Source organism: Centropristis striata, chromosome 3, assembly GCF_030273125.1.
Source record: "Centropristis striata isolate RG_2023a ecotype Rhode Island chromosome 3, C.striata_1.0, whole genome shotgun sequence".
Lineage (NCBI taxonomy): Eukaryota > Metazoa > Chordata > Actinopteri > Perciformes > Serranidae > Centropristis > Centropristis striata.
Genome location: NC_081519.1, coordinates 41844341 through 41857716, shown reverse-complemented (window position 1 = coordinate 41857716; position 13376 = coordinate 41844341). Strand labels below are relative to the sequence as shown.

Sequence of the window (13376 nt, the reverse complement as noted above, 5' to 3'; positions counted from 1 at the left end):
TAATTAATTTATGCATGTATATTTATGAATTTGTGCACATTTTTAAAGCTGTATAAGCACATTATTGGGGCACTAGAAGTGCTTTAATCCACCTTGATAAGTGACGTTTCCTTGTTTGGTTTGCCTCGACGTTCTTCAGGAGAGCTGATCATATTGGGACAGATGTTGAAGATAAGCCGTCACACCTGCTGATGGTGTGAAACTGAAGCATGTGTTTTAACAGAAGTGTTGAGAAACAAAGATCAAACAGCACATTATTCCACAGTGAAGTTACCATATTTTATTTCTTTAAGTGCCATTCATGCATATTGGGGAAGGGGGTGGGGTGGGCGGTGGTATCGACAATTCTAATAACACTTGAGTTATTTTACAGCACTAAACGAATACAAAGAGTAGCTGTGTCACCTCATTGGACAACAAAAGTAATAAACCGTGCAATAAACAAAAAAAGGACAAATAGGAGAAAAAAAAATACAAGAAATGACGAAGACGAAATCAAACAAAACAGAAAAATAAAACACAAACCAAATATATATTATCAACACTGAAACACTGAATGTAGAACCATAGTACAGGTAAAAGGTAGTGTCACACAAAAAGCCAACGCATTTTCATCACATATATACAATATAGATATATACATACTGTCACCCTCTGATTGGACAATAACAAAATACTCTATTCTTTTCGCTCCTGTTTTTCGTGAATAAGACCCACCCCGAGCCTTGATACCCCACCCCCGAGAGGAAAAAAGGGATGATTGAAAAGACATATATGTACAAGCACAACAACACACCAGCACTGAATAAAATAGGCCCCAATCAGCAGTACTTGTTGGCAGTTCTCTCCCATATTGTAACAAGGCGTTTTGTTTTTTTAATCTTTTCATCTGTTTTTTCCCAATAATAGTAATCTCTCTGGCAGGTACATGTCCAGCGGTATTTAAAAACTTAAATCGTCTTTTGAAAAAGAACTAAAACTCACACAAGCAAACACACAAACACACACACTCACACACACGCATACAGACTTGATGTAAAATTGTGATTGTGATCCAGTCATTTTCTTCACCTTTCTTCCCTTTTTAGCCACATCCGTTTGCTCAAATCTGTTTGTTTTCCCAATGGGCTGCTGTGCTCAAATTGTGTGTTCACAAAAATCTTCACCTGGAAGAAGTGACACACACACTTCACACCAACCGAGGACTCACAGGATGTTTGTTTTTTTTTAAATCGTAGGTCCATAGAGTGCTCATGAAAATGCTCTTTTTTCACTGCTGTCTTCAGTTGCAATCCTTTGGCCCACACTCACCTAAAAGAGTCATGATTCGGGGGTCACTCAGCTGACTAAGTATTCTGTTTGAGCACAAGTTAAGAAATTCTGGCAGTTGAACAAAACTTTTAAAAACTCATAGTTGAGATCCACAGGCGACGATATCCTCCACGTACACAAACATTTGAAATACAAAGACTGACGACAACATGGCAGAAAGAAGCAGGAGTGGACAGGTGTGATTGGCAGGAAAATATAAAAATGAATGGCAGTACTTGACTTCATCTGCACAGTGCAGCTGTGGACAGTTTAACAGAAGATCTGCAGTATAAAACTGGTCTGGTTCTAGTTTCAAATAACCTTCTGTGTGTTCAAACGCAGAAACATCAGGTTCTATATCATCCAATAAAACAACCCAGTGAGACTTTAACGTGCCTTTTCTCACAATAACAAAGACGTTATGTCATATCATATAAAAAAAAAATAATACATGATTGTCATCCAAATATGAAATCAGAACTGCAGTGACCACTCGAGTCCCTAGGTGCTAAGTTATGTTAAAGGAATAGTTTGACATTTTGGGAAAAATACACTTATTTGCAGAGAATTAGATTATTTCACGTCTGTAATTTGAAGCTATAGCCTGACAGCAGTTATCTTAGCTTAGCTTAGCACAGACTAGAAACAGGAGAAAACAGCTCTTTCCGACAATAACAAAATCCGGCTAAAGTGCAGTAATTATATGGATCTTTGCTCGTTTGTTTTTCTATAATCACAGCTGGTCTTGGCCAGTGGTAAGCCAGGATGCAGCAATGGTGCTCCTTCAGAACTGATAGTGGAGATAGCTGTCTAAAATAGGCAGCCAATGGCAGGCTTTTACTAAAAGTCTATATTGGGTGAGTCAGACTATGCAGCATTTAACCCCAAGCGAAAACAAGTCATGGGGAATGGAGAACCTGTTGGAAATTGCCCGATCTTACGCCTCTGAGCTGATCAATTCCTTCATTAAAGCTGGCACGTCTGTTAACGAGGGTTAATATCCAGCTATAATAACAGAGACACACAGGGAGGCATAGCATTTTTTTTTTTTTGCTTTGACTAAGAAAACCTGAATGAAAATGACTGCTGTTCAAATATTTCTCATCTCCCCTGCTTTCAGTCTCATTAAGAAACAGTTTTGTTGACGTTAAAAAAACCTGCTACAGAAAACTGATCAGGAATCAATAAGGGAGTTAATAAAGAAACTGATCGATAAGCAGAATCATTAATGACATTGCTGTCTATAAAATCTTATGAATTTCCATCCCAAATGTTGTTGTTTTTTGGTTTTTACAGATAACTAAATGAGATAAGCTTTTTAAAAATGTTTTATCAGTGAGCTTTAGTTAAGACGTGCTTATCTATCTATCTTAAAAAAAAACAACAACAAAAAAAACCTGTAATTTCCCAGCTTGGGATAAATGAAGTTTATCTATCTATCCATCTATCTACAAAGAGATTTGTTCCCTTTGGACAGAGTCATGCTAACGGTTTCCTCCTGTTTCCAGTCTTTATGCTAACCAGCTGCTAGCTGTAGCTTTATAAAACAAAAAACAAAATGTTGAACTATTCCTTTAAACAAGGACAAAGTGTTATAGATGCAAAGCACCAGACACAGTTTAGCAGTATAAGAGAAAGAAAGAATTCTGTTCATTGTCAGCGGTGGACAATATAACAATATAACTCATAATAACTCAGATAGTTCTACTGCGAGTGAATGAATGAATGAACGGATGAAAGAAAGAAAGAACGTGAGCCACCCGGGGGTGCTTTACATCTTAAAAAAACGGATAAAATCATCAGAAGGTGTGCAAAGGGCTTTTTTTTTTTTTTTTTTTTTTTTTTTTTTTTTAAACATAGTGTCTCTAAAGTGCAGCACCAGTCTGACTGAGGAGCCACTTGTTCCAGGACACAGAGGACAGGTTTCCAGAACCGCTCATCTCCCTGCTCTGTGCTGCGGAAACCCTTCCCACAAAAAAAAAAAAAAAAAAAGCATGTCTCAAATCTACTCTTTAATCACCGTGTGCATCTGCTTTTGTGCTCATAGATAGCATAGAGATGATTGCAGCAATCAATCATAGCCCTAAAATTACAATAAAACCAAAACACACGCACACACCATATGTTCAACCAACACACACACACACATTGTATGAGTCACATTTCTCATTCTGTTATGATTGTATAATAGCAAAATCTGACGCTATCCAACTATCACAACAAAACATCGGGGAGTTGAAAAAAAGAAAGATATCATATCTCCGTAATTTAAATGTCAGAAGTGACAATAAACACTGAGTGTAGCATCGAAACTCGCTTTGATGAACAACAAGCGGAAAAAGGCATGAATTCAGGTTTAACTTCATTTACAAATCAAAGAAACAGACAACAGTCAAACTCATTCTCCTTTTTTTTTGCCCTCTTCAAATGGAAACATCTGATGCATAACCTATTGATCATTAATCAAGCAAAACAGTAGGATATTAAGGAGCTTTAACAGAGTTTTTGTTTATTTTAACACATTTTATTAGTCTGTTAGCGAACTGAAAAATGCATACAGGCTCTTTATGTTTAACTGTGACTAGTCTAAATTATTATAACATAGTCTGCATTCAATTTGAAGCTAAACTGTTTAAGGGAATAGTTTGGCATGTTCGGAAATATGTTTATATATATATATATGTTTAAAGAAAAGCTCCATACAACTCTCACGTCTGTACGATTGATGAGGCAAATTAAGATGATATATCTGCAGAGATTTGTTTTTTAATATTCAAGATTCTTTAAATTGTGATCATGATTGGTGCAGAGTGGGAGAATTAACAGTTTGAAGATGAACGTGCCAGTGCTACATGATCTCAAACATATCTTTTGACATTTCTGAACAGCAGTTTATTTTTTACTTATTAGTTGACATATAGCTTCTCTGTCTGGCTTAAACCTTGTATGTCCAAAACCGTTACTTTTCAGAAAATTAAAAGAAAAATACCGAAAACATTTTATTGCACTATTTATCGCAGACGAAGTCAGAAGAATTCGCCTCGTCGCTGTTTACCAATGGTTACAAGATTTACTCAACCTTTTATTAATACTTTTCATCGGTTAAATATCTTTAAAACCTTCAGACAGACATTAAGCATGATTTATGACAAAATAAAAGAAAAAGGACGAAATAGGTTAAAAGGTTTCCACCCGACAGCAACGATATGCCGATTCAGATGGAGTGATGACGAGCTGATCAGCCAATAATATTGGCTTTACCAATATATACATCAGTCTCAGATTATTTCCTTGTCTTTATTATGGTTGCTTGGTTAATGATCGATAGGCTACCCACCTAAAACTGATGAATGTTACCATTAAAACTAGCTTGAAAGTGTGAATTTGTTTAGTATTTCACTGTTTCTAAACTGTAAAGCAATTATTAACCTACATGATGCACACAGAGAACAGAAAACTCAGGTTACTTCAGGCTGAATGAAATTAAAAAGACTTCCCTGCTTTCACCTTCTTCTCACACTCATCATCAGATTCACTCGTCTTGAAGTGCTTGAGACGGAGAACTAAGAAAAAAAAAAAAAAGTTGCTGTACTCCCATAACTAGTCTGCTGCTGCGGTGAACCTGATCACTATGGTTTATGAAGACAGATCACGACTCTGCCTGTGATCTCTCACTCACTTTCTCTCTTGGTTTGTTTAATATCAAGCCTGCTTAAACATTTAACACCCTGTTCAAAAGTTATTGTAAACCTAACTTTACCACCAATTTCAGCCACAGTGGGGCCCACTTTTCTCCCAAAAGTGACCAACGAGCACCATCACATTACTCACAGAGACGGCCCGTGTTTCTTAAAAACAAAATAAAATTGTTGTTTTTTTTTCTAAAAAAAAAAAAGAAAAAAAAAAGAGAGATAAACTCATCCAAGAGGCAGCTGAGGCCAATGTCAACACGAGAAGAATTACAAGCTGAACACGTCGCTCAAATCACATAACAGTTACGGAGCAGGGGGTCGGGGGGGGAGAGGGGTTCAGACTTTGGAAGGCTGCTGGCTAGGGACGGGGAGAGGGCTGGCTGAGGAGCTGAGGAGCATGTGGTTTAGACGTGAATGTGTTCTCCTCGTCTCTAGACGAGTACATAAGCAATCACTGAAACATGTCCCACTAAATATGATTGTCTTCAAAGTAACATTTTCTAGTTATGTTTTGCTTTTTGTAAAAATGTCAGGACTCTGAAGTCTGTCTTTCTCCAAAGCTTGTCAAATGTCCTTCTGCATCCCACCCACAGTGGCCTCCTCTTCCTCCTCCTCCTCCTCCTCCTCCTCCTCCTCCTCTTGCGGCCTTTCAGCTCAGCCTGGCTTCCACCTCCTCTCCTCTCCGCGCCGCTCCCTTTTGTTTTGCAAAAAGGAGGTCTAGGGGGCTAGACAATGGAGTCCCAATCAAAGTCATCCTGGATGTCATCAGCTGGCATGCGATGCATCTGGAAGTTTCTGGTAGGTATCATGTGCTGCTGGTTCATCTGTGCATGATGTGCTGCAGAGAGAAAACACAGAGTCAGATCTGCCCGGCTGTTAGCTTTTCTTATTGAAGTGGGAAAAAAGGTGGATTTAGGCCCCGTTTCTACTTGTCTGTATGTTGTTGTTTTCTATGTACTCATTTATTTGTTTATCTGCTTATGGTAAAAAGGAAGTATGTGTATTATTTCTCACTTTCTCTGATTGGTAACAAGACTCTGTAGGACTGGGAGGGGAAAAGGGGTTGTTGTTGTTGTTTTTGGAAAAAGAAAAAGTCCTTATTTCTCACTGTATGTACTTTTGCCAGTCGAATGAATAAAAACATTAAAAAAAAAAAGTTAAAACAGAAATATATTCAAGTTCAAGTAGCTTAAAGGATATCCTTTTTATATAGGCCCCGTTTACATGAGGACGCTTGCGGGTAAAAACGACAAAATATTTTATGGGAAGTGCCTTTCGTTTAGACGGTGACGGCGTTTTTGGGGCTTAAAAACGCAAAAATCTGAAACCACCCTCCAAAGTGGAAAAGTTAAATCCTCTCCTCCGTAGCGTGTCGTCTACACTGACAAGACACAAAACTCTGATCTGATCTGCTCACGTCACGTATGTGTTTACGTCACATACATGCTCCAGTACAGGAAATAAACAAACGTGGGATTATTTCCATGCGTCGGACCTTCAAGCTGCTCTGGCAGCTCTAATAAACTTACAGGAGTCTTTCCACCAAATGTACAGGATATGTATCATCACCATCACTGCCTCAATCAGTCTTGCCAGTTTAATGCCTGTGTTACTACCTCCAAAGGCAGTACAGAGCCGGGATCAGTTGGTCCCCCCTTTATGTCTCTGTCTGGTGTGTCCAGATTGCAGGCGAAACGTCACAGAGACGTAAAAAATTGCAGCTTTAAAAAGCAGTCTGAAAGGTGCTGCTTATCCCTCATTGAAAAATTCTTCCAGCCTTGCATTAACCCATTGAAGCCTGGAAAGCGGATACGTTGTTTTGTAGTATTTTTATAAGCTCTCAAATACTTTTTGAATTTCATTTCTATCTGCTACAGAGGCTGAAAAATCTATTATTTAGTAGGACCGTTGACACTTCTGTTGAATTTCCAGAAAAACTTCAGGTTTTAGGGGCTTATTTTAAAATCGCCCAGAGGTTTTACAGGCAGTTTTAGGCGTCAATGGGTTAAAATAGCCAGCGTTACAGGAAACATCAGAGGGATTCAGCTATACATGGGAGGAGATTCTGATATCAGACGTATCAGAAAGGTAAGTGTAGTAAGCATATTATAATTGTTGAAACTATGTTGTTTTCTTTTTGTTTGTTTGTGGTTGTGAAACACAATAATATGTGCTGCGATGCTGGCTTCATGTCACCTGTCATTGTGGGTCCTGCGCTGTGGGGCATGTGGGGATATCCTGGAGGACCCATCATGGACATGCTCTGTCTGGTGTCCATGTAGAGATTTCCTGAAGAGAGAATAAAGATATATATATAAAGATATAGATAAAGACTATATTTAATGAAGCCTCAATAAACCAGAATTTGAAATTCAAGTAATGTATCTAAACAAAACTTGTTGTCGTTCCATGGTGTTATTTTACAGAAGGATTTTTGAAATATTAAAAATTACCAGCCAGCTTAATAGCCAACACCTTTAAAAAAAAACACAGCTTGACAGTTAGCCAAAATCAATGTTAAGCTCATTGTGCTACACAAAAAAACCTGTCACAAGTAATCTTCTCAGACATTCTTCTTATCCTTTATTTTTTCCCTTTTAAATTGCTGAATTTGATCTCTTTCGGCCTCTAGAAAACATCTAAATAAACTAAATAAATAAATAAATAAATAAAAGGAAAATAAATCATTGTCTGGCTGAAAGCAGCCAGTAAAGACAAGTTGCAAGTAGACATAGTTTCTTTTTCAAGGGTCATAAGCCAAAAATGTTGGGAATCAGTGGCATGAGAGGCAGGCTGAACTCGTCGTGCACAAAAAGTCTCAAGACTGTTTCAGCACGAAGGAACCTTAAGGGAGATAAAGTCATCAGACAGTGGGCGTGTGCATTCATTTTAACAAACCTTTTGAATTTTTTCTGTCCAGATAAAACGGCAGAAAGACCTCATTTAAAGTCATATGTACTGGAGAAATAAATATTAAATAATAATTCAATATTTCCCATGAAGCAAAACCAGATAAAGTGTAGATACAGACATCTTTCTAATCACTATAAGCACGTAACTATGATATAAATAAGATGGTTTCGTAGAGCAGCTATTCTCAACCTTGGGGTCAGGACCCAAATTGGGGTCGCGAGATGATTTCTGGGGGTCACCAAATCATTTTGGAAGTCAGCTCTGTCTCCACTGTGTTAAAGTGTTCATGTGTTAATGTGTTTTAGTCTTTTTGGTCACTTAATGTCTTTTTTTTTGTCATTTTGTGTCTTTTTTTGATCATTTAGTGGTCAATTTGTGTCTTATTTGGTAATTTTTTTTCCTTTTTTGGTCATTTTCTGTCTTTTTTTTTTGTCATTTTCTGTCTTTTTGGTAATTTTTGTTTTTTTTGGGTCATTTTGTGTCTTGTTTTGGTCATTTTGTGTCTTTTTTGGTCATTTTTTGTCTTTTCTGGTCATTTAGTGTCTTTTTTGATCATTTTGTGGTCAATTTGTGTCTTTTTGGTCATTTTGTTTCCTTTTATGGTCATTTTCTGTCTTTTTTTTTGTCATTTTCTGTCTTTTTGGGGGTTTTTTTGGGTCATTTTGTGTCTTGTTTTGGTCATTTCGTGTCTTTTTTGGTCATTTTTTGTCTTTTCTGGTCATTTTGTGTCTTTTTTGATCATTTTGTGGTCAATTTGTGTCTTTTTTTGGTCATTTTGTGTCTTTTTTGATCATTTTGTGGTCAATTTGTGTCTTTTTTTGGTCATTTTGTTTCCTTTTTGGGTGATCTGAACTGTGCGTGTGAGATTCTGTCCAGTGAGCGGGGGTCGTGGACAACATGCATGTTAAATTTGGGGGTCGTGACTCAAAAAGGTTGAGAACTACTGTGGTAGAGGAGCGGGTGTTTAACCTGTGTTGAGGTGCTGGCTGGGTTTGTTGGGGTGCATGGTGCCGTGACAAACAGGAGGCTGCACTGCCCCTTGTGGCTGGATTACACCGGTGCGGGCAAAGAACTGGTTGATGGACGAGCAGAGGTCGGCAATCTGGGTGGGTTCCAGGGACCAATTGTTCAACTCCGCTTGTCTCATACTGTCTCTCAATCCTTGAGAACATAAAACACAGATTTATAGACAGAAGAAGCAGAGTTACGATCAGAGCTAGTGACAGCGTCTGTCTGCACTAAAATGCCTTTTGTGACAATGAAATGTATGAAACTGCACCAGCCGACTGTCCAAAGAATATAAATTTTGCAAATGAGAAACTAATTTACAAACACCAAGCGAAAACTTTAGTTGCAATATATATTCATTATGTCAGTAACCTTCAGTGGGTGATATTTAAAAAACATCCTACCTTGCAATCCTAGACCGTAATTGGATAAACTGACCTGCTGAGCTCGGTGTTTTGGTAATTAAACTTGAAGGCAGTGTTATTTAATTGAAGAGCTCAGTTTAATTAAACTCGTAATCAACTCCACAGTGTCAACACTTCAGCACTCAATCAAAGCTGGGGCAGTACTGTACTATCAGCTCTGCCTTTAAATGTTTTGTTTCTTCTGTAATCTAGAAAAATCTTAATCTCTGACAAATAAATCAAATACATTACAGAACTAGGATACACCGTCTATGGTGCCCATGTCTATATTGACTTATAAACATATATATTGCATTATAATCTGCTTATAGCACTATATAACTCTAATTAAAAGCACTCAAATATTGTTATTTTTTTTTACAGCAATCATGATAACACATTATAAAGTATTTCATAATGACTTATATGGTCAAATATATGAATAAAAATATCATAGAAATTGTGTTAAAACATTTTAATGTTTTAATTTTACACTTACAACTTCTTCAAATCCGTCTTTATTGCATTTTTTGTGCATGGTTTACTTTTAATTTTGCAACTGTATTGTTTGGAAATATAGTTTGTGAAGCACCTTGTAACTGTGGATTTGTGAAAATAGTGAAAATTATTAGTATTAATCATTGTTGGTCACTTAGTCATTGCTTTTGCATATATTTCTCATAGTTTCAATACATTTTGATATTTTTATAATGCCTTATCATCACTCTTGCAATGCCTTATAATGTGATTATAGGTTTAGAGTACGGAGTTAATTCTAACCCTGTAATGCATCATAATTTATAATGCATTATAGACAGAAAGTATGATGACACTTGACCTTATAAATCAATTATAATACAGTTCATTATGTGCTATAAGCAGGTTATAACTCATTATAATCATGTTTAGAATGCATTATAGACACAGGCTTCATAAAAAAAAGTGTTACCCAGGACGATTATTTGTTTAATATTTGTAAATGCAATAAGGTCTATCTGTAGTGTCCAAACCGCACCTTGGAAAGGTGAAAGGTCGACATCAGCCCAGTTATAGCTGCTAGCAATACGACAGCTTTCTTTCAGTGCATCCAGATTTGGGTACCAGTCAGAGAGTAAACCTGCAACACACACACAGCATACTATCTGTAACATTACAAGATAAGAGACTTGAAGGATACAGGTAATTTTGGTTCCAACACCAAGTTCACTCCTGGGACAAATACAGATTTAGTCCTAATTACATCATTTACGGACAACTGCACAGTAATTGCTGCTGTAATTGTTATATACTGGGGGTTAGGTAATAAGGCCAGATGATGCATTTTCATTGTCGTCACATTTTTTATAGCTGGGCAGGCAGTTGTAGCTCCAAATGAATGAGACGCTAGCACCAAATGAAACACTTTAACAGGCTTTTTAAACAGCTCAGCTCTGTGCTGCGGCCACTAGGAGGAGCCAGTCGACTCTGTAAGAGCTGCTGAAGTCACTGGATGCAGCATTGCTTTGTTCTCACGACAGCACAGATAATAAATCAGATGATGATTTACTATTCAGCACCTAGAACAATTTTTAAATGCTTTTTACGACTTAAAAATAAAGCACCGATACAAAAGCAGACCGGGCTGCAAAACGCGTCTTTTTATTGACGCGTCTGTGTGATGAACATGATGAGGAGGAAACAACACGGCGAAGACAATGACACACACACACAGAGAGTCTTACCTGTGTTGCAGGCCATCTGTTGCTGGGTAGGATGGGGCTGGTGGGAGAGGCTCTGGTGCTGCTGTCCGTGTTGAGAAGGGTGCTGGCTGTGCTGCGTGTGTTGGGAGGGGTGGGGTGTGTGTTGCTGTGGGTGCTGGCCGTGGGACGGGTGCTGCGATGGGTGCTGCCCGTGCTGGGAGTGCGCAGCGTGCTGAGGGTGCTGTGGGTGCTGACTGTGTTGGCTGTGCTGGGCGTGTTGGCTGTGTTGGTTGTGGGGCCCGCCGTGCTGCGGGAGGTGCTGTGCGTGGGGCGAGCCGTGGCCGGGGTGGGCCTGGGCGGGATGGGACAGGGGCACCTGGCCACTGTTGGCGGAGTGGCTGTTGGGGTGGTTGTTGGGTTGGTTGTTTGACAGGCTGTTCTGAGTGCTAATGTTGCCACTGGGGGAGTGCTGATAGGAGCAGGAGGTGTGGGTCTGCTGGGAGGAATCCGACGGTATGCCCATCAGACCTGGGGAACAAAACACACCAACACAAAGATGAAAATAGTGCTGATAGTACATAGACTACATCACTCTCCCTCACTGTTCACTGCACCTTATTTGTTTCATAGCACCAACATTTTTATACTGTATATTCATATTTATTCTGCACTGGAATTCTATTCTACTCCTTAATACATACTCCTTCTTTAGACACTTTATTGTATTTTTTTGTATTTTTATATTTTATTGCTTAAAGTATGCCTAGGTTGTTCTTTTTATTTAATTGTGTTGTTATTGTCTCTGTGTGTAATGCTGCTGCTACACTGTAATTTCCCAGCTTGGGATAAATAAAGTCTATCTATCTATCTATCTATCTATCTATCTATCTATCTATCTATCTATCTCTCTATCTATCTATCTATCTAAGACTACAGAAAATATTTCGGGATGTGTCACCCCAATGTATTAGGTGTCAAAGTGAAGAAGGAACACTATTAGGGCTGGGCGATATGGCCCTAAAAGAATATCACAATATTTCAGGCTATTTTTGTGATAACGATATTCTTGACGATATTACCAAATACTTAAAAAAATATAGAAAATATGATTTTTTTTTTTGTCTGTATAAATAAATAAAAAATCTAAAATGTAGTGTGAAGTGCAAATCTCAACAGTTGCCAAATACAAAAAAATTTACTCTTGACTCATGAATATGAGCAAATAATAAAAATAACCATTTAGGGGTTGCGGTGGCATATTTTCAGACATTTTGTAAAGGAGAATAAAGGTTCTTGTATGTTTTATTTAAGGCATCTTATTTTGACAGTCTTCTTGTAAGTTCTGTGGTGGATTCTCTTAACACACTGTGCTCTTATTTTGAAAGCTGCATGTGTTTAGCGACAGGGAGTAAGTAGCTTTTTGTGATTAAAACAACTTTAACCACTACATCAAGAAGTAGGAATGTTGCCAATATCATGATATGCTTTTTTTTAACCATAAAAAAATTATACCGATATTATCGTGAACGATACGATATGGCACACCCCTAAACATTATCCCACTTATTTTTTTCGTGTCATAAGCTACAACCATTCTGGTCATCCTTGTTTGAGTTCTTCACTAAGGCCCTTAATCATCCATGTAACCCGTTCACTGTGTTGTTTGGAGCGGCTAATCCAGATATTACTACTACTAAAAAGTAGTTATGAAGCTAAGGCTATCTCCCTTTCAACATTGTTAGCCAGAAAGTTAATTCTACAATCTTGGAAATCTGAAAGGCCTCCTACATTTGAAATGGTTGAGAGAGCTGGAAAATGTATTACACTTGGAGAAAATCAGGTACATAATATCTACTTTTTTAAAATATGGCAACCTTTTCTTGATTTAATGTCTAACAACTGAATTAGTGTTATTCTGTTGCTGTGCCATTTATGTTATACCCTTGTTTTGTTTGTCTAATGTCAAAAACTCTGTCAAAAAAACAAAACAAAAAACATGTATTGTTCTGTGTAGCTCCACCAACTATCTCTAATTTGTATATATAATTTGTTTATATTTTTCTGTTATGAAAACAATGAAAATAAATACACAAAAAATAGTGCTGAAACAGAGTCGATGACAGATTTGGCAAAGAATTGGTAGTGTTGCAACTAGGGCTGTATCAAATAGACCGTAGCTAAATAAACATCCAAATAATTTGCATCTTTTTTTTTTGTTTTGTTGCAGTTATATCGTTCTGTTTAAACCCAGTATTTCTCCAGAGCAGCACACACACATTAGGCTACATGCATATTCTAAGTATTATACTATCTGTAGAATTAGATTACACTGTGGCTGCACAGGACTGTCCCCGACCTATGTCATCTAA

At 37.7% G+C, this 13376-nt stretch overlaps 1 protein-coding gene across 1 annotated transcript in view; it reads right to left on the bottom strand.

Moving 5' to 3' along the window:
• Positions 1-254: 254 nt before the first annotated feature.
• foxj3 (forkhead box J3) overlaps positions 255-13376 on the bottom strand; it is a 33515-nt gene continuing 20393 nt past the window's right edge. Inside the window, exons 8-12 of the mRNA XM_059328871.1 lie at positions 11050-11535; positions 10344-10445; positions 8886-9077; positions 7200-7292; positions 255-5841 (exon numbers count right to left, since the gene is read on the bottom strand). Coding sequence (XP_059184854.1) covers positions 5729-5841; positions 7200-7292; positions 8886-9077; positions 10344-10445; positions 11050-11535 — 986 coding nt within the window. The 3' untranslated portion in view covers positions 255-5728. The remainder of the gene's footprint in view (positions 5842-7199; positions 7293-8885; positions 9078-10343; positions 10446-11049; positions 11536-13376) is intronic.